This window comes from Urtica dioica, chromosome 7 (genome assembly GCF_054948205.1).
Source record: "Urtica dioica subsp. dioica isolate 48M chromosome 7, U.dioica_male_clone48M_v1_H2, whole genome shotgun sequence".
NCBI lineage: Eukaryota > Viridiplantae > Streptophyta > Magnoliopsida > Rosales > Urticaceae > Urtica > Urtica dioica.
The window spans coordinates 32,529,914-32,553,661 of NC_142762.1; the positions used below are offsets into that span (position 1 = coordinate 32,529,914).

The window sequence follows — 23,748 nt, forward strand, 5'->3', positions numbered from 1 at the left end:
CAGTGGAATATTGGGTGCAGAAACTCCCTCTTTTGGATGGACAATCGGTATGGATTAACTCTCAAGTTTCTGGCCGCGGACTCCGATAATCTTAAGCTCACAGTGTCGGATGCGCTCCATGATCAACCCTTACTAGATCGGGTAAAGTCTCTTGTCCCTTTTGGTATTTGGCTACAAATGTGTACGCGTCTCTCTGATAAATGTGATAATCTTATTTGGAAACCTCACGAGACTGGGAAATTTTCCGCCTCTAAATATTATTACTGGAAGTTCTATCCGAGAGCATATCTGAGTAACTTCGCGTAGAATATCAAACTCTATAAATCACATACCCCGGCGAAAATTTTCTAATTTGTTTGGAAATTGTGGTACCATGCTATTCCTACTGATGATAGAATTATTAGATTGGCGATTTCGCTGGCCTCTAAATGTCATTGTTGTGAGACACACGAGGCTTAAACGATTAATCATCTTTTCTTTACTAGTGAGTTTGCGGAGAAGTTATGGCAAGTATTTTGTGGGATTTTTAAACATCTGAACAAAGAGATTACTATTCCCCACTTTTTTGAAAACTGGTTCACAGGCAATATAGAGTATCAAGAGGTTAAACGCAAAATTCAGGGAGCATGTGTGACGTTATGGGAAATTTGGAAGGCGCGATGCCTTAGCCACTTTGACGATCATGTCATGAGTAGGGACAAAACCCAGCGCAGCGTTGAGTAATATATTTCTCTATTACTTCTGGCTAATCCGAAAGGAGCTGATAAGAAAATCCGCAGCGATGCATGGCTTTGTTGGAAGCCACCAAATGAGGGTCTTAAACTGAAAATTGATGGTGCTTTCGTAATGGATGTGGGGCAGTTCGAGGACTCATCCGAGACACAAGAGGTAAATTTATTTATGGATCTGCAGGTCCTGGCAAGGTGGTAAATAGCCTGGCCGCGGAGACAGAAAGTCTCGTTACTAGCATTCTTAATCTCTCGGATCTTTGGCAAGATATCACTAGCATTGAGAGTGATTCAAAAATCCTTGTTAATTCTCTGGTTGGTAAAACTAAAACGCTTGGTACACCGAGTGTCGTTGGAACATGATTAGGGGGGCTATAATGAATATTGATATTAGCCTTGTGTATCGGGAGGAGAACATGGTGGCCGACTCACTTAGTAAGTTTGGTTTTTTCCTAGCTTGTTTTACAGTTTTTGATTTTGATAGTTTACCCGTTCATATTCGTTCTTTAATTGTAAAAGATTGCACGGGATATAGATATCATAAAAAAAAATTCTGTAATCTATCCCTTTTGCCTTCTTATTTATCTTTTTTAATATTCTTGAGTTCTTAAATTATAACCACGGTTTTCCTCTGCCACAAGTGAGGGCTTATCAATAAAATTCTCGTGGTACCCCCCACATTTCTAAAAAAAAAAAAAGTCATTGCCCACTTAAGCTCAAATCACTATTCAAGTGTTTGATCAACGTTTATAACAATACGTGATCTTATAATACGACGAAATATAAACCCTATTCTATCACTCGCAAAAATATGCAGAGGTGAAACAAGAGAATTACCATCACACCCAAGAACAAAACTGTTTTCTCTCAATACAGCTCTCAAAAAAACAGAAAGTACGTAATCAAAATCCTAAGGGAAGAATATATCTTTTATAAGAGCCAAAATATAACATTTGATGCCTTACTAGAGTTTCTATGTAGATCGCCTTGGTTTGATTCAGTGAAGAGAAATCTCGAAGCGAACCAAATAATATATCAAACTTGCACAAAATATCTACATAATCGCATCTGATGTGATCTTCCAAACAGTACTTGTGTTTCCAAAATGCTAAGAATATGATTTAGTACATATTTGAAGTAGTTTTGCCAAACTACAAAAATAGCCAATCAACATAACAACAAACTACCCCTCTGTTTTTTGTAGGTAAACAACATCGCATCGTCTTTATTAATCGTCCAACATTACTCACAGTCATAGCCATAAAGTGAATGAGCAACAAATCACATGGCCTAACAGTAATACGCATTTTGCCAAGCACAAGTGAAAGTTCGAACCCACATGTAATGACTTGGTTATTGTATCTCCCCATGTTTGCTTCAATAAAGTCAATGAGGAGGCAAGATGCAAATGATTGAACACCAAAATAAGCACAAACATGAACCAAGCAACAGTATAAATATAATAGCAAGTTTCAAAGTAGGCTAAAATATTGCATACACAAAATTAAAAGATGTTCATATGGACGATAGAACAAATTAAGCATATACAGCAAATGAGAAGGTCTTCTACATCGCATCCACCTTCCTTGTTCACGTGATCTTCTAAGATAGGGGCGGCTATCTCTTGAGAAGTATAAGTGCCATTCGTGTTATTGGTCAAGCACATCAACTTTAACACATCTTCTATCTCATTCTTCATGTTCGAGTAAATTTTGATTACCTCCTCAAGAGACTTCAGTTGTCCATATAAGGTACTTGCGGTGATGGCACGCAACTGAGCAAACATTAAAGGTGTCATGTTCAGAAAGCTGCAGCTTGCAGGAACATAGAGGTAGATGGGGGCCTCACTATGGCAGGATCATGATCACCCTGTAACACCTTGTAACTGAAGGAGATCTTTGCAAATACGAGCTTAGATGAACTAGACTCCTCTAGTTTTAGTACATTTGAATGTTTCTTCACAAGAATTCCACATATCAAAGATGGATATGGAGTAGGGAGCTTCACAACATTGAAACCAGTATAACGAATGACTTGGTCAAACACAAATTGACCATAGTGTAATGTGGCTCTTGTCCCAATCTGGAAAATTATATGAGCAAGTGTCGGAGAAATGCCAGAGGAATGAGTAGATGGAGCCCAAATCTTAACAATAATCTTGTGCAATATTGCATACTTCACACTCAAGGCAACAACTAGAAATTGACCCTTGACATGCTCAATATCTCACTTATGGAGGAAGAGGATCCTCGAAAATAGGTACGATTTTCCCTAATTATTAATCGTAATAGGAGAGAATTCAAAACAATGGACGCGAACATGTACCTTCTGGATAGTCAGAAGACTCTTAATTAGCAATCTTCTCTGGAAGAATGAATACAAACTCCCTCACAAGCTTCACATAATATGGGCCAATATTCGTCGTTTTCATCATATTGGCGTCATCAATGAATTCCATAATTTCCATGCAGGTATGGGCTTCTTCTGTAAGAGTGGTCTTGTAATTCTTAGGCCACTTTCTCAGATAGTTTGGGACTTAGCTTCAATGTTCTCAGAGCCCTCACATTATGGGCAGTGAATTCATTTTCCTATGTTCATTTTAACCATAGCCTCTGTCATTATCTCTCCATTTTTTGAAGTTCTTCCCATATCTGAAGCCTTGAGGAGCCTTGTCTCGACGGTTGTGTCTATTAAAAGGAGTTTCATGTTGAGCATTCGAGCTGCCTTGTCTCATGTCAAGCCTTCTCAAAATTCTTCCAAAACTTTTAGCAAGCATGGAAAGAGTTTCATCATAATCATATCATTAGAGACATTGATATTGTGACAACCCGACTTTTCGGACCATCTTACTATACTTATTTATTTTACTTATCAAAATTATGTATTAAAAAAATGAGGATTTTATTTTCTATCATATAATACCCTTAATAAACCGTAATCTGGAAATTTACGGATTTTTTTTATTTCTAATACATACATTCTCAAATACCATAAAACAATAAAATCATACTAGTCATTGTCAAAATAATTTGGTCAAAAGTATAACAAATAACTGAATAAAAACTAAACTTTGAGCTTTGATCATGGTCAATCTTTGACTTGAAAATATTTGACCTTTACTTGAAAACTGGTATTTTTAATACCAACTTAGTAGAAAATAAATTATAATAAATTTGTTAATCAAGCTAAGGATAAAATGATACAAAACTATAACATACTACTTAATCTATATTAAAGATTTATTTTAGAAATTATATTAAATCTAATTTATCTTATGCTTAGCGGAAGTCTTTCTTACGTAGTTGCAACCATAACCCGACCATCTTGCTATCGATGCCGCTGGTCCATACTCATCACTTGGCAGTAAGTTGTTTACCTACAGCACATACGTAAAAAATTTCATGGAAATGAGCTATCGCTCAGCGAGAACAAGATAAAACTCACAAAACAAGATGAGTAATGCAATGCATGGACCGGTTATTAGTATTTTTATTCTAAAGGTGAAATGGTCTTTCTTAACATAAATCTTATCATATTTTATTCGGGGCTCCCCTAGAGTAGTTGTACCAATTTCAGTGCACACTTTGGAAATAAAGATATGAGGTTGCAAGGTCCCATACTTTGCTCCATCTTATAAACTTATAGCATATGAGAAATTTCCCCATTTGGGCCCGTAAGTCGGCTCGGGAAATTCTCCTTGCAGACCTCCGTAACTCGAGGTGGTACGACTCTCTTACTTATCTTTTCACTTTATTATTTAGGTGACATGCAAATATGACATGTAATATAGATAACCATCATACATAACATCATATGTGACATGATTATAACTTAAAAAATAATATGACATAGCTTACCAGTGCAATGAAACATAACATAGCTCAATAGGAAACGTTAACTAACATCTCATACATCATACATAAATTTACTTAGCATAAAGACATGTGCAAACATTAACATACATAATGTCATATAAATTTAAAAACATGTCATTAATACTCCATCTTCATCATTTATCATAGCACAACATATCATAAGCTAAAATGCATAAACGTAGACATGTAATCATCGCATAATATATAACAACTCATATATCATATCATCGTACTTAAGCATATCGTATCATGTATCACTTGGCTTATAACTATAAACAAAACCATATAATACTATCTAACAAACCACGTCATGAATCACAAAACTCATCATAATTTTATTTACAATCTGGAGTATTACTAAAATACCCTTAGTAATGGAAATCTCGAGAAAATAAAACTGTTGAGATAAATTCTGATAAAATTCCAGAAAATATAAAATAATAATTTGAATGTTTTCTTCTGAAGTGGAAAGAGCAAAATCGGTTTTAAAAAAATTAATAAAGGTTTAAAATGCATGATGAGCAAAAGACTAATTTTATAGAAACTGGACAGATCTGCGCATGTGTTGTAAAAGCACTCAAACACGTAATTTCTTACATCTATAAGTGACCATATTTTCATCTTATAACAATAACATATGAATTAATATTGTATAAAATTTTCAGTTGAAAATACGATTTTTAGCTATTTTAAAAAAATCAATTACACGATGTTTCAAAAGAAGATACTATGTTTGCGCACTGATCGTAAAATATTTTTAGAAAAAAAATAGTTCATCTAAAAATCATGAAATTAGAAATACGTACCAAAAACATCTTAAATATTCGTGTGTAAAAAATATGAGATCAAAATAATTTCGGTAGCTATATAAAACAAGACGCTTCTTAAAATATATGAAACTCTTTCAAAACAGAAAATATTTTTACCAATAAAACTTGTAAAAAAAAATACATATTAACAAATATAATCCTAAGAGAATAAAAACAATGAGTTTTGAAATAAAATACCTCTTATCTGATCGTAGAAGACACTCCCTAAACTTTGCTAGAACACCAAAATGAGAGAAGAAACCCCCTAAACTTTGCTAGAACACCAAAATGAGAAAACTCCACTTGATAAATAGGATTTTCGTTCTCTCTCTTTTCTTTATTTTTTCTGAGGGATGGAATTGATAGTGTTTGGAGAAAAAAAAAAATGTTTTGATCGTGTAAGTGAAGGGGAAGGAAAAAAAAACTATAGGTCAAAAGAAATGGTAACTGCTAAGAAAATCATATCAAAGTACATGATGCCCAATTAATATACTTAAAATCTCTCTCTTAAATATAGCATACGGTGAATAATGAAAAAAAAAGTCCACGTACAAAAAAGAAGGAAAGTCCTATTACTAACATCCACATCATTAATTCTGATTATTTCTTATATATGTAATACATATATATATATATATATATTTATATATATATATATATATATATATTTATATATATATATATATATTCATTGAACTTTATTTTTTTTTGTCAGTATACGTAATAACAAAGTAATTGTTTACATGTATATATATATATATATATATATATATATATATAATGTATATATGTATATGTTTGACTTACCAACATAAATAACAAATTTCACACCGACAAAAAGTTAATTAAAAATCAATTCTCAACTAATACATAATGTATATACATAACACATCAATATCCAAATTTTATATATATTTTGTGTCTTGAAAAAAACGAAATTACCTTTCCAAGTAATTTATCCACAGAAAAAATTCATAACAAATAAATTAATTTTTAATTTAACATCACAAATTTTTAATTTCTTGATGGCTAAGTTTGGGGTTTCACAGATATTCAGAGATTTAGAATCATAATTTGAAGCTTTGAAAGAACCTTTCTTTGACTTCTTCTTTGTGGGACTCTCATTGAGGGACAGTTCAAAGGTAAGTAGAGATCCTATGATCTCATCAACCTTCATCTTGGTGATTTCTTGGGCTTCCTCAATAGTTGTGACCTTGATCTTGAACCTCTGAGGCAATGATTGGAAAATCTTTCTCTCAAGTTTTTCTTTTGTCATCTTCTTTCCCACCCCATGTGACTCATCAGAGAGATCATGCACACACATATAGAATTCATTGGCGGTCTCCTTTTCTAGAATCTTTTCTCAAAATATGTAGTCCCCAATTGAAGCCATGATGTCTTCGCCTTAAAATTCCAATCATAACATGTTTCGAGATTTTTCCACGCCACTTTGGAACTGACAAATGTGTTTATCAGTCTAAGTACATTATTGGCAACTCCATTGTAGCTAGTATTTAGGGCTTTGGAGCTTACAAGAGCATCATTATCCTCAATATGAGACCCGTTCTTTTCAGGCTTTTGGACAATTGTCACTTTGTCTTCAAGAGTTGTCATCGGATGCACTACAACAAATTTCATTTTCTGGTGCGGAAGGGTATCGGTGCGACATGTCGCACCTAAACGGGCATTGGGTGCGACATGTCGCATTGGATACCTTTCCAGAAAACCAAAAAGTTCGCTCATTTTAAGTGGTATCGGGTGCGTCAAGTCGCACCCAATACTATCCGGTGCGACATGTCGCACCTAAAAGTTTTAAAAATTTTAGGCGTCCATAAAATCCCTCCTCATATTTTTTACTGTCTTGAATTGAAAAGTTTTTTTTTAGTATCCGGTGCGACATGTCGCACCCAATATGAGCAACACCTGAAAGTATTAGGTTAAAATTATAAAATATCGCTCTTTCTTCTTCTTCTTCTTCATTTTCGCGACTCCACTCTCTCTCTCTCTCTCTCTCTCTCTCTCTCTCTCTGAACCTCTGCGACTCTCTATGCGCGACAAACGTCCTCGCCGCAGCCTCTCCTCCTCGCCGCTGCCTCATTGTAAGCGACTCTCACTCTCTATTTCTCTATATCTCACTCTTTTTCGGTCTATCTTACTCTCTTTCTCTTTCTCCTGCGACGCCCTCGCTCCGCGGAGACCTCAGCCTCAGTCTCTCTCTCTCTCATTTTGGCGTTGGCGCTGGACGCGCTTTGCAAGCTCGGCGTCCTCGGAGACCTCATCGAGATTGACATCGCGTCGGAGGATGAGGACGACAAGGACCGGGCAGAGAAATGCCAGCGACAATGGCCGAAGCTCCTGAAGAAGATCTAGGCGCTTGGGCCGCGGCGAAATGGCCCCAACATCCTCTTCACGCCAAACCCAGAAGAAGAACCCGGAGGCGGAGCGGCTTGAGACCAGCGTAGTTTCAAGGTTCCATCTTCTAATTTGTAAATTTTTATAATTAAAATAACGTATTAGGTGCGACATGTCGAACCTAATACTCTTTTTTGAGATTTTCTGAAGGCAAATAGGTGCGACTTTAGGTGCGACATGTCGCACCCAATTTCTGAAGGCAAATTTTTATAATTAAAATAACGTATTAGGTGCGACTTTAGGTGCGAAAAACTTTCGGGTGCGACATTCTGGGCATCGGGTGCGACTTTCGTCGCACCCTTTCGTCGCACCCGATGCCTATATTTGTAGTAGTGATGGCTCTATCCATGAATGAATGTCTTCCAAGTCTTGTGGTTGATAGACTTTATGAAGGAACTCATCATAGCCTTCCAGTAAGTGTAAGTTGATCCATCAAGAAGTGGAGCACGACTTACAGATCACCATTCTCTAAAAACAACCATCTTCACACAAACAAGTTAAATACCAAGGAACACACCCAAATAACGCTCTCATACCATATGAAGTTAAGTATCTCATGTTTAATTGATGCTCTTATGATGTTACGGATAAGTTGTGTGATCCAAAGTATTTTACCTGATTAATGCGTAAAGGAAAATAAGTAAATAAAGAAACACATAAGATTGGTAACCCAATTTGATCGGTGGAGAGAAATTCAGAAGCAAATCAAATAATAAATTAGACTTGCGCAAAATATCCACATAATCGAATATATACCACGATCAAACAAAACATGTATTTCCAATGTGTTAAGGACATGATGTAAGACATCTTGAAAGCAGTTTTGTCAAACTACAAAAATAACTAATCAATGCAACAACAAAATCAAATTTGTATTTGAATCAAAGAAAAAGAAAATATGGATCAAATCCAATTCGAATATCAAATATTTGAATTGTACTCTTGTCGAAATTAATCACATGGTTTAAATAAAAAGCTCTCATAAGCTTTATATGGTTATTTACGAGACATGAAATCCCCATATGTACGCAATTTAAATAAAACAAAACACATGGATAACATATAGATTTTCAAACTAATTTGTGAGATTTATTTAGCTCCATACATATATCAACATCTTGCTCCAACCAAGAATAGATATGGTCATCAACCTAGCCATGACACCTAACGAATACACCTCTCAATCACGACTTAATATCCATAGCCCCTTTCATATTCTTACAATGAACGTAGGGTCTTCTCAAACATCTGAATATGACTCAAATGCGATCACTCGAACAACAATCGGACTCCGAACAAGATGCTTACCGTCACTCCAAACTATGCTCCCGAACTTGTAAAACCCGTGCAGCCTTTCAGTAGAAAAGAAGCTAACTTGGTAAGACAAACTTTTTGTGGCCACGTTGAATATCAGTTTCTCGGGTTTCACTGTTATGTTTATGCCCGGAGGAGCCTCGATCGTCGCATTGTATACAGAATTCACGTACCCGATGTTTGTTACTGTCCTTGTCACAGACACTTTGATTCCCTTCCTAAGGTCCGGAACCGATATTGTAGGAAGATTCAAGTCCAAAGGAGAGGCCACATTTCGGTTGCAGCTTTTTCTCTTATGCGTCAATATGGTGAGTGATGGGTCATCGAAACCGCTTGCACAGAGATAATCAACATAGTCTTGTGTTGTGACATTATAAACTAGCCCCGGATCTAAGACTTTGTTGGGGTTGACTTGTCCACCTCCAATGTCAAACGGGTCTGCGGGTTTACGATTCGGTCCCTCGGCGTAAATTTGAGACCCATCTGTGCCAACTTGAGACGCTGCAAATGCAAATTCACACAAATTAGAAATTGCGTGGATTATATTAGAAATTGTGAGTTTTCATATAAAGATCGATATTCCACCCGATACTCTAAATAAAGCAAGGGCATGCATTGGGCCCCCTAATTTTTATTTTTGCAAATAAGCGCTTTTATTTTATTTATCTGTAGAATGAAATAAAAAAAATAGCCCTTATTACTTATTTTAGTAATTTTTATTTTGTAATTTATTCAATAAAACATAAAATTGATCCCTACTTATATATATTCAGAATTAATAAATATACTAAACTTTAGAATAAAATAATATTCTTAGATGATTTTAAGTTTTCTGTTTCTCTCTAAAAATTTTGTATTTTATTTTTCCCATCCAAAAATTTATTGACATTTAGACTCCTTAAATTTTAAATTTTGACATGTTCCAAAAAAAATTAAATTTTCACACTAATCCTTAAATTTAGTTTCTTGCTCCGCCCTGATTAATTGAGACTTATTGACTCACCGGTTGTGACGAGAGCGGATCTTATAACGGAAGGGGTCCAATCCATATGAACGGATTTGATGAGCGCCACTATCCCTGAAACGTGAGGACACGCCATTGAAGTTCCCGATGAAATGTCATAACCACCGTCCAATACCGCGGACAATATATCCACTCCCGGGGCTGCTACATCGGGCTGTCCAATAACCTCTGTAATCAGTACAAATGAAGTCTATATATGTATGTATATAGATTTTCTCTAAAAAAGGTTATTGGGGTTGTGCCTTTAGAATGTCTGGAGTCAACGAACTCGGTCCTCGGGATGAGAAAGTCGCCACTCGTGGAGATGGAATTCTGCCAATAGATGTTCTCGGGCGGCTCATCTTTGCAGTAGGAGACCTGCGCAGTAGTAACAAAATTAGGCGATGGGAATCATGAAATGAAGTGCAATTAATAAATATATATACATACTTTTCAGAGGAAACGTAGTGGAATATTTGTGTAGCTATTGTGTAGTCTACAATAATTGTGGGAATATCTAGCGATGAAAGGCCGTCGGAGTGTGACTGGGCGAATATGAGGCCAACTCCTCCGGCGAGATACACAGCTGCCGCAGCCGCATTGACGTTTGGCTTGGTTGATAGCGAGAAACACAACACTATTTTATCCACTGCCAACGTGAAATTCAAATTGCCCTGCAAGCATTCGCCGCTATGAAAAAAATGATCATCTTAGGTATATTGATTAGGAGCAAATCATATAGTTGAGTGACTTATGTAATACGTTACCTGGTTGCATTTTCTGTGAGAAGTTCGTGTGAGTGTGCCACGGGAGCAGAAACATGGCGACGCCCTCCAAAAGACATACCTTGCCCCTGCAACAAAGAATTAAATTACAACTAAATGGTCTCCGGCTGGTAATGAAGTCCCTAAATTAACTTCTAGAGTAAAACCGGTCCTTTTTTTTTAGCATTTTAGTCCTGTTGTGTATATAAAGAATTATACTTTTTATGCATTCGGCATTTAAATAACATGATTAATTTATGTAGTGTTTTTAGGGTCAGAATAAAAACTAATTAGTTATTATTTCATATTTTATTAAATAAAAAGGGGTACATGCAGCTTTTTGTCGATTTGCTTGGGAAAGGTTAATCACGTACTTACAATTAAAACATCACGTCGTCAACTTTTAAAGATCTTTCTAATATTTCATTTTCTCTCTGCAAAAAAACTTAAAGTTTCATGATTCTCAACCGCCACCCTCTCTTTACGACGGGAGATACCATTCCCGGTCTGATGTTCTCTCTCTCGCCGGATTTTGTCTGCTTCTTCTCGTTGGATTCTGTTTCCCCCATGCCGCGACGGATCTTTGCTCTGACGGTAGATCTCGAGTCTTTGGATGGTCACTCCCTCGGATTTGGTCTCACCTTCGACGCCTCCATCTCCGACCCTTTCGACGGCTTCGCGTACAGTGGTCCTCCCCCTATGCCTCCCCCAGCTTCGTGCGTTCCGTCCCGACCCCTCTCGTGCGTTGGTGATGTTTATTGTTTCTTGAGGTGGGTCATTGAGAAGAGGCTAGTTTTAAGATAAGAAATAGTTTTTATTTCTTGAAATTGTGTGTTTTGGACTAGATATTAGGGATTTTTACTAGTTTAGTTTATCTTTTGCAATCAAGTATTGTAAGCATCGATGTTTTGTCCACGATACTATGGTGGTTTTTTGTGTTCGGGAATATGACGTAGTCATCTTTCAGATTCGTAGCTCGAGGTTTTTTGTTAGTCTTTTAGCGGTACAAAAACTCGAGCGTTTTTCTCAATGGTTGGTGATCCTCGGGCATTTTGGTTCATTCACTAACCTTTGAGAGTTTTTTTAAAGAGTCGATGAGTTGTCTAATTTTAGTGTGGTCTATATTTTGTTCGTCGAAAGTTTCTACACAACGTGCTTTCATCTGATTCTAATAATATTGAATTGTTATTGTTTTGAGGTCTCATTCTATCTTGTTAAAAGATTTAAAATGTTTGTAATCTTGAGTTTCCTACTCATTATTTATAAAAATAAAAAAATAAAAAACTCTTGAGCTACTTTTTTCAACAACAAAACTAAAAACAAAATACATTCGCATCATCTAAAATGGCTACATTTCAAGCTTTAATGAAAAGTTGGTTAAAAATCAATTAATCAAACGTAGTTAGTTTTTACATATAAAAATATCATACTACTTGAGTTTAACTGGTTTTTTAGTCATAGAACTCTTTATTAAGAGGTTTTTTCTTTTTTTAATTTTAATAATTATTCGATGTGACTTATATGCTATAAAACTACAAGTTTTAGTAAAAAACCATTATGACTCCAAGAGTTATAAATCCTTGTGCTAAAATATAAAATTTCAAAATCTAGCCATATAGTTTGTGTTTACGTTACGTACCCAAAATGTTTGGTTGTTTCCGAGAGCAATAGGAGCCGGGAAGGCTCTATCGATGGTCGTGGCTGCAACATTGATGACCCACGGAGCTGCGTTCCCAACGGTCTGGGAAACAGGGCCGTCATTTCCCGCCGACGCGATGACTGTGATACCTTTTTGCGTCGCGTGAAACGAACCGACTGCGGTCGAATCCACAACGTTGTTATAACGAAAGTAAGGCACGTGTCCGCCGAGGGACGCCGATATGACGTCTACTCCATCCTGAATCGCTTGGTCGAACGCCTTGAGGATGTCGGATCCGGTGCCCTGCCCGGCCGGTCCCCACAACGTCTTGTAAATCGCCAAATGCGTGCGAGGAGCGCCTCCCCTGAAGAGTCCCCGGGCCAGGCCTCCATCCACGCTGACGTTCTTCACGAAATTCCCGGCCGCCGTTGCAGCGGTATGAGTCCCGTGCTGGTTAGCGTCCCTCGCCGACACGAACTCGCCTATGTCAGAAACGTTGACTTTGAACTGTTCCGTGTATCCTTTGAGATACCATCGAGCGCCTATGATCTTTTTGTTGCAATTGGATTGGTTGAATTGCTCTCCCACTTGGCACGCGCCTTTCCAGCGTGACGGAATTGCAGGCATTCCATCGTCCAAAAATGTTTCAGACTCTGGCCAAATACCTGCACATATGAATAGTATCAACATATAACCAATGCATAAAATTAGACCCATAAAACTTCTTTTAACCAAAAAAAAAAATTAACAAAAAAGAATAGTTCAACTTATGCTTGCGTCTTGTGAAAGTATCATGGGGTTCCATATCAAAACCAATTGGTAATGAGAGGAGTAACTCATGACCTTTATAAGCTCTTGTTAGTTCCCATTCACTTTCGATGTGGGATTCCTAACACGCCCCCTCAAGATGGCGGCTCTTTGCGTTCGCTCATCTTGGGCCGAATCCCAACGATTGGATCGGATACCCGTTTGGGCTTAATGGGCTCTGATACCATGTGAAAGTATCATGGGGTTACTCCTCTCATTACCAATTGGTTTTGAGATGGAACCCCATGATACTTTCACACGTCTCCATCGTATGACTGGCTTAATATTTTTGTTTGAGCTATTTTCTTAATTTTTAGAGGCTAGAATTCCAGCGTAGGTGGTTCAAATAGGCTATATGACTAACTCTTTTTAAATTTAATTACATAAAATTTACGTTTACTTTTATTTTATCAGTAACTGAAAAGGAATTTCCAAGAAGTTAGTCGTGCATGTGTGCACACTGCGTGTGGGTGTGTCTGTGTGTGCACGCACGCACGCGTGCGTGTGTGGACTTGGTGGCTGTTGGCGGGAGTTATTGGAACACTCCTTGAAGCAATTTAAAGAGTAAAATCAGTTTTTACAGATTGGGAGATTTTGTTTTTGTTTTTCTAAGACGAGAAAGAGCAAAAGTCTAATATCTCGAATTTTTAAGTCAAATGTTGTTGAATAAGTTTATCGAAAGGACGAGAATAAATCGAAAATGGAATTTAAGGACATTTAAGGTCGAAGAGGTTTTGGAATATTTTCGAGAAGTTATGAAAGGCAGCGCAAGAGAAAATAAATTCCAACGACCTTAAATAATTTCTACATGAAAGAATTTTCAAGACAAAATTATTTAATTGATACCCGGACAAGTTTTCCACCTCCCGGGAAAGGAATTAAAAGAAAAGGACTCGTTTGTAACAAAGAAAAGAAGAAAAGATTTTTTTGTGGAGGAAATTGGAAGAGAGAGAAAGATAAAGATTTATTGAGCAATTAAGGAATGATTTAATTGCAATTTTTGAGAATCCTCTCGGCCTTATCTTTTGTGGTAACCGACTCTTTTCTCTAGATGATGTTGTCGGTCATTTTTGAAACCTATTAAATTCTTTATGACTTACAAGGAATTTCACGTCAAAGCCCAAACAAAGGTAACTAATAGGCCCGATCCGGGCCCACGAAGGCTAAAAAGTCCACTCGAGATGAGCCCATGAATAAAGGCGACGAAAAAATGAAGAAAAAAGTCAAAAATGACCATGGCGCGCCGCGCCACGGGCAGGCGTGCAGCGCTACACACTTGGCGCGCCACGCTAGTGTGAACGCAAGGCGCGCGTGCTTGTATTTTCATGAGCGCGCACCCGGCATTCCGCGCGCACCTTGCCTTCACCCAATCCGACATTTGGTGCTCTTTTCAGCACCCTAACCACAATAAATACCCTTCTCCTCAAAGAGATAATTTTCTCTCAACACAATCACTCGATTCGAGAGTCGTGAAACGTTATCGAAGACCCTCCACACATAATTTTACTCTGATCGAGCATGATACTCTCAAATATTCTCAAAGAATAACAGCACCCCCACCTCACACACATAGCAATCAGACTAATGTTGAGCATCGGAACGCGTACTAGAGGCACCCCTCCGCGCCCTTCTAAACTTATTTTTTTTTCTTCTTCTTACTCTCAAGTCTCCGCGACGAACGAAAAACATTCTTGAGCTAGTAGAGGGAGCTCGTGACTTTTGATTTTCTACAACCCGGTTCCGGCACGGCTACTTGGTCCAACCTTGGGTCTAACCACCCAAAGTCTTCCACGTTGTCTGATTTTCTTCGACAACATTTTGACGCTAGAAAAAGGGGCACGAAAAACATTCACGAGCTCCCAACAACAATTCTTTCCGACTTGGAAAGATAAAAAATTCCAATCACCTTCTTTTCTTCTTCTAAAATTATTCAGTTTTCTCAGAGTTGAGAAAATATGAACGATCAAATTCCTAACGCATTTGACAAAAGCGAGAACTCTCGCGCAGAGAGTACCTGATACAATTTGCGCCGACTGCCGCAGAGGAACGAAGACTTGCCTTCAAACGAGGTCAGAAGTTCGATCTCGGAGAAAGACCCGCGTGACTCCCGCATTGTTGAGCTAGAGGAAAACGTCTAGCGATTGACGAACCACCTCGCAAGACAAGGGAACAATAGAGCCATTATCGAGGGACTCATCAGCCCAACAGGAAAGGCTCGTAGTCTCTCCCGCTTAGGAGGTTCCGAAGATGAACATCAAACATTCATACGAACGGGGACGGGTGTGATTACACTCAATCTTGCACAGACGAGAGCGATGACACTCCCGGCCCCAACGTTTGGGACCTCGATCACGACATCCATAACTTAGAGAAGGCACCAACAAACGCGCTATTCAGTGCGAATCCCAAAGTCCTACAGCTTTGGATGAGCTGGGATACGGATGAGTTGGGTCCGAACCATGGCCCGTGGATGTGCCGGCACCACGAATTCTCAATAGCGGAACGAAAATCGGGAACTATCCCCTCGTCGTAAAGACAACTTAAGGAAGCACCTCGATGCCCGTCGGAAGAGCTCGGGAAACCAGCTTCCTCTTAAAAACGGGGTTGTGCAGAAGACAGTCGGACTCAGCCAAAATAACGTCGCTATGTCTCGTACAACGCCCGTTGACCAGGCCTCTAACGAAAGAGGGCAAGACACCCCACTCGTCCAGATCGGTCTCCTTGCAACACATGCAGACGTGGCCACCATGCTCCATGACTTCATAAACGAGGTCCACAACCTCGTGGCCATTTAGATTATGATCCAAGAGGTCTGGGGAATGATGAAACTTACAGCTTCCCCGTTTATGGCTGACATCCTCAAAGAGGAATTTTTGGGCGAATCCGTATGCCGGATCTCCCTCGCTACGAACGAAAAACAGACCTCATTCACCACATCCAACAATACTGCATGTGGATGGCAGTGAAGAAGAACTCGCCGGCAATCTTGTGCCAGGCATTCAGCCCCACTATAGGAGGACTCGCCTTCAATGGTTCGAAAACTAGAGGCTCGGGTCGATCAACTCGTTCGAGGAGCTGCAACGTTCCTTCCTCACTCGTTTTGACGAGCTGCAATGAGAAAATCCTTCAAAAATCTCACTTGCGATCCCTCAAACAAAGAAGAGGAGAATCCCTTTGCGGATACTTGGTTAGATTCAATGAAGAGTCTAACAAAGTAAACCACTTCGAGGACGGAGATGTCGTTGCAGCGATCCTCTAGGGCTTCAAATTGAGAACTTCCTTAGCTCTATCGTCAAACGAGAGCCGCGAACAATGGCCAAGCTCTCGACTCGCACCGAAAAATATATGTCCCTGGACAACTTCAAGCAAAGCCAAAAATCTCACGACGACCATCATAGGGAGGAAGAAGACTCTGACACCCGTGACTTGCAAAGGAAAAGGGCAAAGTTCGATGACAGCTCTCGTCCACATGCGAGACAAAAGCCTCAGCTACCGGATAAGTTTCCCGATTATGTAAACTACACGCCGCTGAACACACGGCCCGAAAGAATCCTCGCTCTAAGAAGGGAAAATGTTTCAAGACCTCACGTCTATCAGAGCTGACATGCCCTGAGTTGGCGCACCAAAGACGTTCTGAGTAACGCACCAAAGACGCCCTGAGTTGGCGCACCAAAGACGTTCTGAGTAACGCACCAAAGACGCCCTGAGTTAGCGCACTAGAGACGCTTCGAGTCGGCGCACTTAAGACGTCCCATAAGGCGCACCAAAATCATCTCTCACAATGCACCTAAGCCGCCCGCAAGGCGCGCAAAAGTCATCTTTCGAGATACACTGAAGACACCAAGCAGGTGCAATAAAGGTTGTCCTCCGAGACACAATCAAATCAACGACTATTGAACAAGACGAAACACGACTTACTTAAGAAACAAGACGGTGCATCAAAGACATCCAAGCTATGCAATAAAGACGCCCACGAGGCGCAACAAAGCCGTCCACCTCGATGAGACGCAATGTGACATGCTTCCTAAAGAACAAAGAACGTTCTTGAGCTAGGAAATGAAACTCATGACTTTCGAGTTTTTATAACTCGGCTCGGGCGCGACCACTTAGTCCGAACTTAGATCGAACCGCCAAAAATCTTCCATTTTTCCAGAGCGTGACAAAAAGCATTAGAGAAGGACAGAGAAACTTGACGTGGTGAGAGATAGAGGGGGAGAGAGAATCGGTATGTCGGTGTATCTTCTAGCTTTTCTATTTTGTCCGACATTTGTCTTTCAATTAATTAACCGCCTCAAAATTTAATTGGGTTTTCTTATAAGCAATAAAAAATTATGCCGCTTTATTATATTAAGGTATATATATATATACTTGTGTATATATATACATACATACATTTTTGTCAGGTGCAAAGCCACGTAGGGACCATTGGTGACAGTGGCCTTGGATGATAATGAAAATTAGTAGATATAATTTATAATTATTATAAAAATAATTAATCATTATAATTGTAGCTAGGCTCTTATACCTAAGGGATTGGTGTTCGAATCTCAGTGTCAGCGTATTAATCCATTGTTTTCGAATAATTTATATATTTATAAATAGTTTATAATAATTTCTAATTCTATTATCTTTATTGTTTACACAAAATCCTTAAATATATACAATTTTATTTTTCTTCTAATTTTCATCATTTTAAGCTACAGATTTATCCAATTTTTATATAAAAATAATTTTCAACCCTATTAGCATTGATAACTAGACTATCTTCATTGTTTACATAAAACCCATAAAAATCTACAATCTTATTTTTCTTCTAATTTTTATTGTCTCTACTATTTCCACTTATTGATTTATTATTAACAAAGAAATACTTTATTGTAACTAGCCAGTCCTCTAACTTCTTTTTAGATTATAGTCAAACTTTCATTTTATTATGAAAATAATCCACCAGGTCCGTGATAAATTAGTTGATTAAAGAGTAAATTACTCTTTAGTCAATTAATGTACTACTGATCTGGTGGACTATTTTCTTAATAAAATAAAACTTTGACTATTTTTAAAAAAAATGGTGGATTATTGGGCTACTGACCTAATTGCCACTTAACAATGTAGGTCTATTATATTTGAATATGTATGCATTGTTAATTATCATTTTAAGGATAATAAATTATGCCTTTAATCATTGCATTAATAATAAAGTTTGTATGCAATATTTTTAGAATTCGAGAATTCGTCGTTCAATTTTATGTCTATTAATCATAGTATTATTATAAACTAGTAGGCAGTCTCAGTGAGGTGTACGTTTGTGAAAAGGTTGAGATTTGTGGCTGCGTGACTCCTGATTTTAGGGAGAATTAAAGAACATTAAATCAGATCGGACCATCTATTTTTAAAATCGACGGTCCAGTTTAAAACTATTTTGTCTATAGTCCAATTTTTTAGACCGGTATAAAACGATCTGATCCGATTTGAAAATTTTAGACCGCAATTTTGATTGGACCGGACCGGTCTTAATTTTTTAAAGTTTTTTTATTAAATAATTCTAAGAGATTTGGATGAACGAATTTGAGTTTGACATCATAATATATATATATATATATATATATTAATGTTAATATTAATTTTTTTTTTTCATTTTTTGCTATTTTATAATTAAATTTGTATAAAAATAAAAAATACTAAAAACAGTTAAAAACGGTCTAAACCGGACCGGACCGGTCTAAAATGGTTTGATCCGATTTAGTTTATTTTATTAAGCGATACAGTCCAGTCTAAAAAATTTCAAACCGTTTAAAATAGTCTGATCTGGTTTGGAAGTCGGTTATCGGACCTGACCATACATACCCCTACCTTATTTTTTTCTTACGAATGATATTGATAAATAATAAATAAATAAATAAGAGTAGGAAGTTAACCATAGAAGGAAATAAAGAAATGCACTTTTGAAACTTTTGTTTTAGAATAAGTCCTACATGGACAAAATATGCAGTATGAAAGAAAAAAATGGGATGTATACTGACAAGATCAAATAAATGTACAACCAATGTGCTACATCAAATTATAGAGGTACTAGTTTTTTTTCTCTCTAGGCTCTCTCGGTCTAAGAGTGTTTCCTTTCCCTTCACTGTGGTTTTTTCTTTCCCCTCTCTATGGATGAGATGATTGGAAAGCTTCAGGGGTTCTCCCTCGCCGGTGAAGATGAGGTGGTGAGCATCGAGGATGATCTGGTTCAGGCGGGTATGGCTGAGGTCAAATTCAGCCTCTTAGGGAAAATTCTCACGGTTAAGCCGGTACGGCTGAATTTCTTTAAAGACCTCTTCCATACCCTCTGGAATCCCTCTGGTTCCCTATCCATCTCCCAAATCTCACCAGACAAGTTCCTCTTTAATTTCTCCAATGCGTCGGACAAACGGAGGGTGCTCTCAAATGAACCTTGGAACTTTGATAAAGCGTTGCTCATCCTCAAGGAGCCCTCCCCTGACCCGGGAGGTGACGACAATTTCTGGTTCACCAGCCTCTGGCTTCAGATCCACGGTCTCCCGGTGTTTGCTATGACCAAGGCTATTGGTTCGTTCCTTGGTAACCAGGTGGGTCAGGTTCTCCACGTTGACAGTGACGGCAATAATCTCTGCTTTGGTCGTTACATCCGAGTCCGCATCCGTTTTGATGTTCGAACCCCCCTTCGGCGCGGATCTAAAATCAAACTCGGGGGGGACGGTGAAACTCGCTGGGTCGATTTTAAATACGAGAAGTTGTCGCTCTTCTGCTTCAGATGTGGACTCTTATCGCACACTCTCCGCGATTGCTTGTCTCCGGAGTCAGACCCACTGCAAGCTCTGCCATATGGTCTCTTCCTTAATGGCTCCTCCCTCCGGCTTGCCTCTGGTCGCTCCCCAACCCAGCCTCGCCGGGGTCGGATGACTCCGCCCTCTCCCAACCCCGCCGTCACTCTGACGCCCCCATCCCCCACTGGCCACCACATCCCGCTGGTCCAGAATCCTTCGCCCCCAGAAATTTCGGCATCCTCATCTCCTGATCCCGTAACCCTCGCTGCCACGTCACCCAAACTTTCCCTCCCAACAAACACCAGTTTGAATTCCCCCATTAAACCCGCCCCCAAAAATCTCGATCTCACTCCTCCATCCCCTTTTCCTCGCGATAATTTCCCTCCTGACCTCCCCTCTTATCGCCTCAACGATTCCAATCAAATCTGCTCTCTAAATGCCCCTCATTCTCTCTCCGAAAAATCTACTCCTATCCCTAACCCTAAGGGTCAACCCCCTTCTAATGCGGCTAAAATTCTTTCACAAACTTCCGCTGAGTTCCCTTCTGTCCAATTTCCCTTTATACCCCCAGGTCTTGAGTCTTCCATTTCTACCCTTAATGATATACCCATATCTCACTTTCCCCACTCCCCGTCCCAAAGCCCTCCCTCACCAACTCCCAGTGTCATCCCCTCCAACTCGCCAGACCCTCCCCACCTAACCTCTCTCCATCCTCAAATACCCATCCTTCCCCATCCCTCCTCAACCCCTCTTCCCCTCCATAAGGACTCCCAAGCCTTCTCTGTGGGTCTCTCGTCCACAGACTTTCCTCTCCCAGCGAAAAAATGGAAGAAAGTGGCGAGGGAAGTGGGTAAGGTTAAGGCTTCTCGTTCCTTGACGGCCAAAGCTCAGAAACGCAAGCCATCGGGCGTCTCTCTTTCTACTGGTGAAAAGCTCAGGAAAACAGTGGATGATGCTTCCATCTCCACCCCAGGATCGGCGGCGACTGCCTCGCAGTCCCGCCGGGTCCAATGAATTGCCCGGCGTGGAATGCTCGGGGTTTGGGGAACCCCGAGTCATTCCTGAGACTCAAAGGCCTCATCCAAGGTCTTTCCCCGGGTCTGGTTTTCCTTAGTGAGACTAGACTTCATGGCAAGCGTGCTCGTGATCTCGGGCCCAGGCTTGGTTTCCCTCACTCCCTCGCCGTGGACAGTCGTGGTCTGAGTGGGGGTCTTCTTCTCTTATGGCAAGCTGATTGGATTGTGGATGTTAAAAGCTACTCTCCTGGGCACATCGATTGTGTCATTACAGACCCGCTTGACCGCGTTTGGCGTCTTACGGGATTCTACGGCCACCCTTGTCGGGATCAGCGTTCCCACTCCTGGGACCTCCTCCGCCGCCTCTTCTCTCTCTCCTCTCTTCCTTGGTGCTGCTTTGGGGACTTCAACGAAATCCTTGACTATAGGGATAAAGTTAGGGGTTCTTCAAGACCAAGACCGAGCATGTTTGACTTCGGTATCTGCCTCGACGATTGTGAGCTCAGAGACCTCCCCTTCAGTGGGGCTCGGCTGACTTGGGATAATGGTCAGAGTGGTTCTTCTAATATCCGCGAGAGGTTAGACCACGTGGTGGCAAGCGATGCTTGGTCGGATCTCTTCTCGTTCTCCCAGGTGGCTCACCTGGGCTTCCACGGCTCTGACCATCGGGTCATTCAGGTCCTCCTGGACCCCAAGACAGTCTCCAGGGCCCCCGTTTCCACTGCCTTCAGATTCGAGCCTTGGTGGATTAAAGAGGATGGTTGTCTGGAGACGATTGAGCAAGCTTGGAACTCCGGCGACCAGCCGATCTCTGGAGACTCTTTGGTGGCTTGTCTCAAAAACTGTGGCGACTCTCTCCGGGGCTGGAGTCGCGAGAATTTTGGGATTATCCCCAAGCAAGTTCGTGCCACGGAGAAGTTGCTCTCCTCTCTCCAAAATGGGAGTCGTTCTGCTGCCAATGTCTCTCTCATCAGGGATACTGAGAAGTCCCTCTCCCGCTTGCTTGTTCTCGAAGAGCGCCACTGGAAACAACGCTCGAGGGTAGATTGGCTGCGCTTTGGTGACGCTAACACAAAATTCTTCCACGCCAAGGCTCGGGGTCGACGGAAAAAAAACCTCATCAAGGGCCTGGAGGATGATGGCGAGTCTTGGTTCGAGGATCGTGATAACATAGCCCGTGTCGCTGAAAATTACTTTTCCGACATCTTCAGCTCTTCCTCCCCATCCACCGACAACCTGCTTGTCTTCGAGGATATGCCTATGGTCAGCCTTGATCTAGATAGCAGAACAGCCCTGGATATCCCTTTTTCTCCTGAAGAGGTAAAGCAAGCTCTCTTAGATATGGGTGCCGATAAATCCCCAGGCCCGGATGGCTTCCACCCAGCTTTCTTTCAGAATGCGTGGAGTATCGTTGGTCCCAGGGTCTCCGAGGTGTGTCTGGCAGTCCTCAATAATGGTGCTTCGGTCAGCCCCTTTAACCAAACTACGATCACTTTGGTCCCTAAAGTGAAGATGCCAAGGAACTTAAAAGACTACCGTCCAATCAGTCTCTGCAATGTGACGTACAAGATCATCACGAAGACCCTCGCTAACAGATTGAAGCATTTCCTCGAACCCATCATCTCTCCGACTCAGAGTGCCTTCGTCCCGGGTCGCCTTATCACGGACAACATTATCGTGGCCTTCGAAACTCTACACTCGATGTCTCGTCGAAAGAAAGGTAATAGAGGCTGGTCTTGTATGAAGTTAGACATGAGCAAAGCTTTCGACCGCGTGGAATGGTGTTTCATCGATACGATGCTTCGGAGGCTCGGTTTCAGTGACAAGTGGAGGCATTTGGTTATGGATTGTATTTCGACCCCGACGTACTCATTCAATATTAATGGCGAAGTTGTTGGCAATGTTACTCCTTCCCGAGGGATTAGACAAGGTTGCCCTATCTCTCCCTACCTCTTTCTCATCTGTGCTGAGGGTTTTTCTTCTCTTATCCGGGGCTCGACTATGGCCAAGCAGTTAACTGGTTTCGCTAGTGGACCTAGGGGTCCTCGGATTGATCACCTTTTTTTCGCGGACGACTCTCTTATTTTCTGCCGAGCCAGAGCTTCTGACCTCCAGACTTTGAAAAGGATGTTGAAGAGCTACGCAGAGGCTTCGGGGCAGATTATTAATTTCCAGAAATCCAGCATCCGGTTCAGCCCCAATGTCTCCTGTGAGGACAGGAAATCCCTCAGTGATTTCATGGGCATCCCTGAATCAGCTCTGCTTGACTCCTACCTTGGTCTCCCTCAATTCGTTGGTCGTCGAAAAAAGATTGTCTTTCAAGGGGTCTGTGACAAAGTGCGATCCCGCCTTTCTTCTTGGAAGAGTCGGATGTTCTCTCAAGCCGGTCGCGAAACTCTGATTAAAGCAGTGGCTCTTGCGCTCCCCACTTATGCCATGAGTGTTTTTCGTGTCCCTGTTTCCCTTTGCTCGGAGATGGAGGCACTTATGGCCCGTTTTTGGTGGGGTGGGGACCCTGATAACCGGAAAATCCACTGGGCATCCTGGGATAAACTCTGCCTCCCGAAACTTGATGGTGGGCTCGGGTTTCGTGACC

The 23,748-nt window shown here is 40.4% G+C and overlaps 1 protein-coding gene across 2 annotated transcripts in view; it reads right to left on the reverse strand.

Annotated features, from left to right (window-relative positions):
- The window catches only part of LOC149390874 (subtilisin-like protease SBT3.5), a 53,976-nt gene that overhangs the window by 24,715 nt on the left and 5,513 nt on the right, over positions 1-23,748 (reverse strand). The window contains exons 5-10 of one of the 2 annotated variants that reach the window (XM_089620309.1): positions 12,545-13,209; positions 10,909-10,994; positions 10,592-10,831; positions 10,405-10,519; positions 10,142-10,316; positions 8,744-9,639 (exon numbers count right to left, since the gene is read on the reverse strand). In XM_089620309.1, coding sequence (XP_089476435.1) covers positions 9,065-9,639; positions 10,142-10,316; positions 10,405-10,519; positions 10,592-10,831; positions 10,909-10,994; positions 12,545-13,209 — 1,856 coding nt within the window. In that variant the 3' untranslated portion in view covers positions 8,744-9,064. Of the gene's footprint in view, positions 1-8,743; positions 9,640-10,141; positions 10,317-10,404; positions 10,520-10,591; positions 10,832-10,908; positions 10,995-12,544; positions 13,210-23,748 lie in introns of those variants that run through there. The other variant, XM_089620308.1, reaches the window with a different exon arrangement.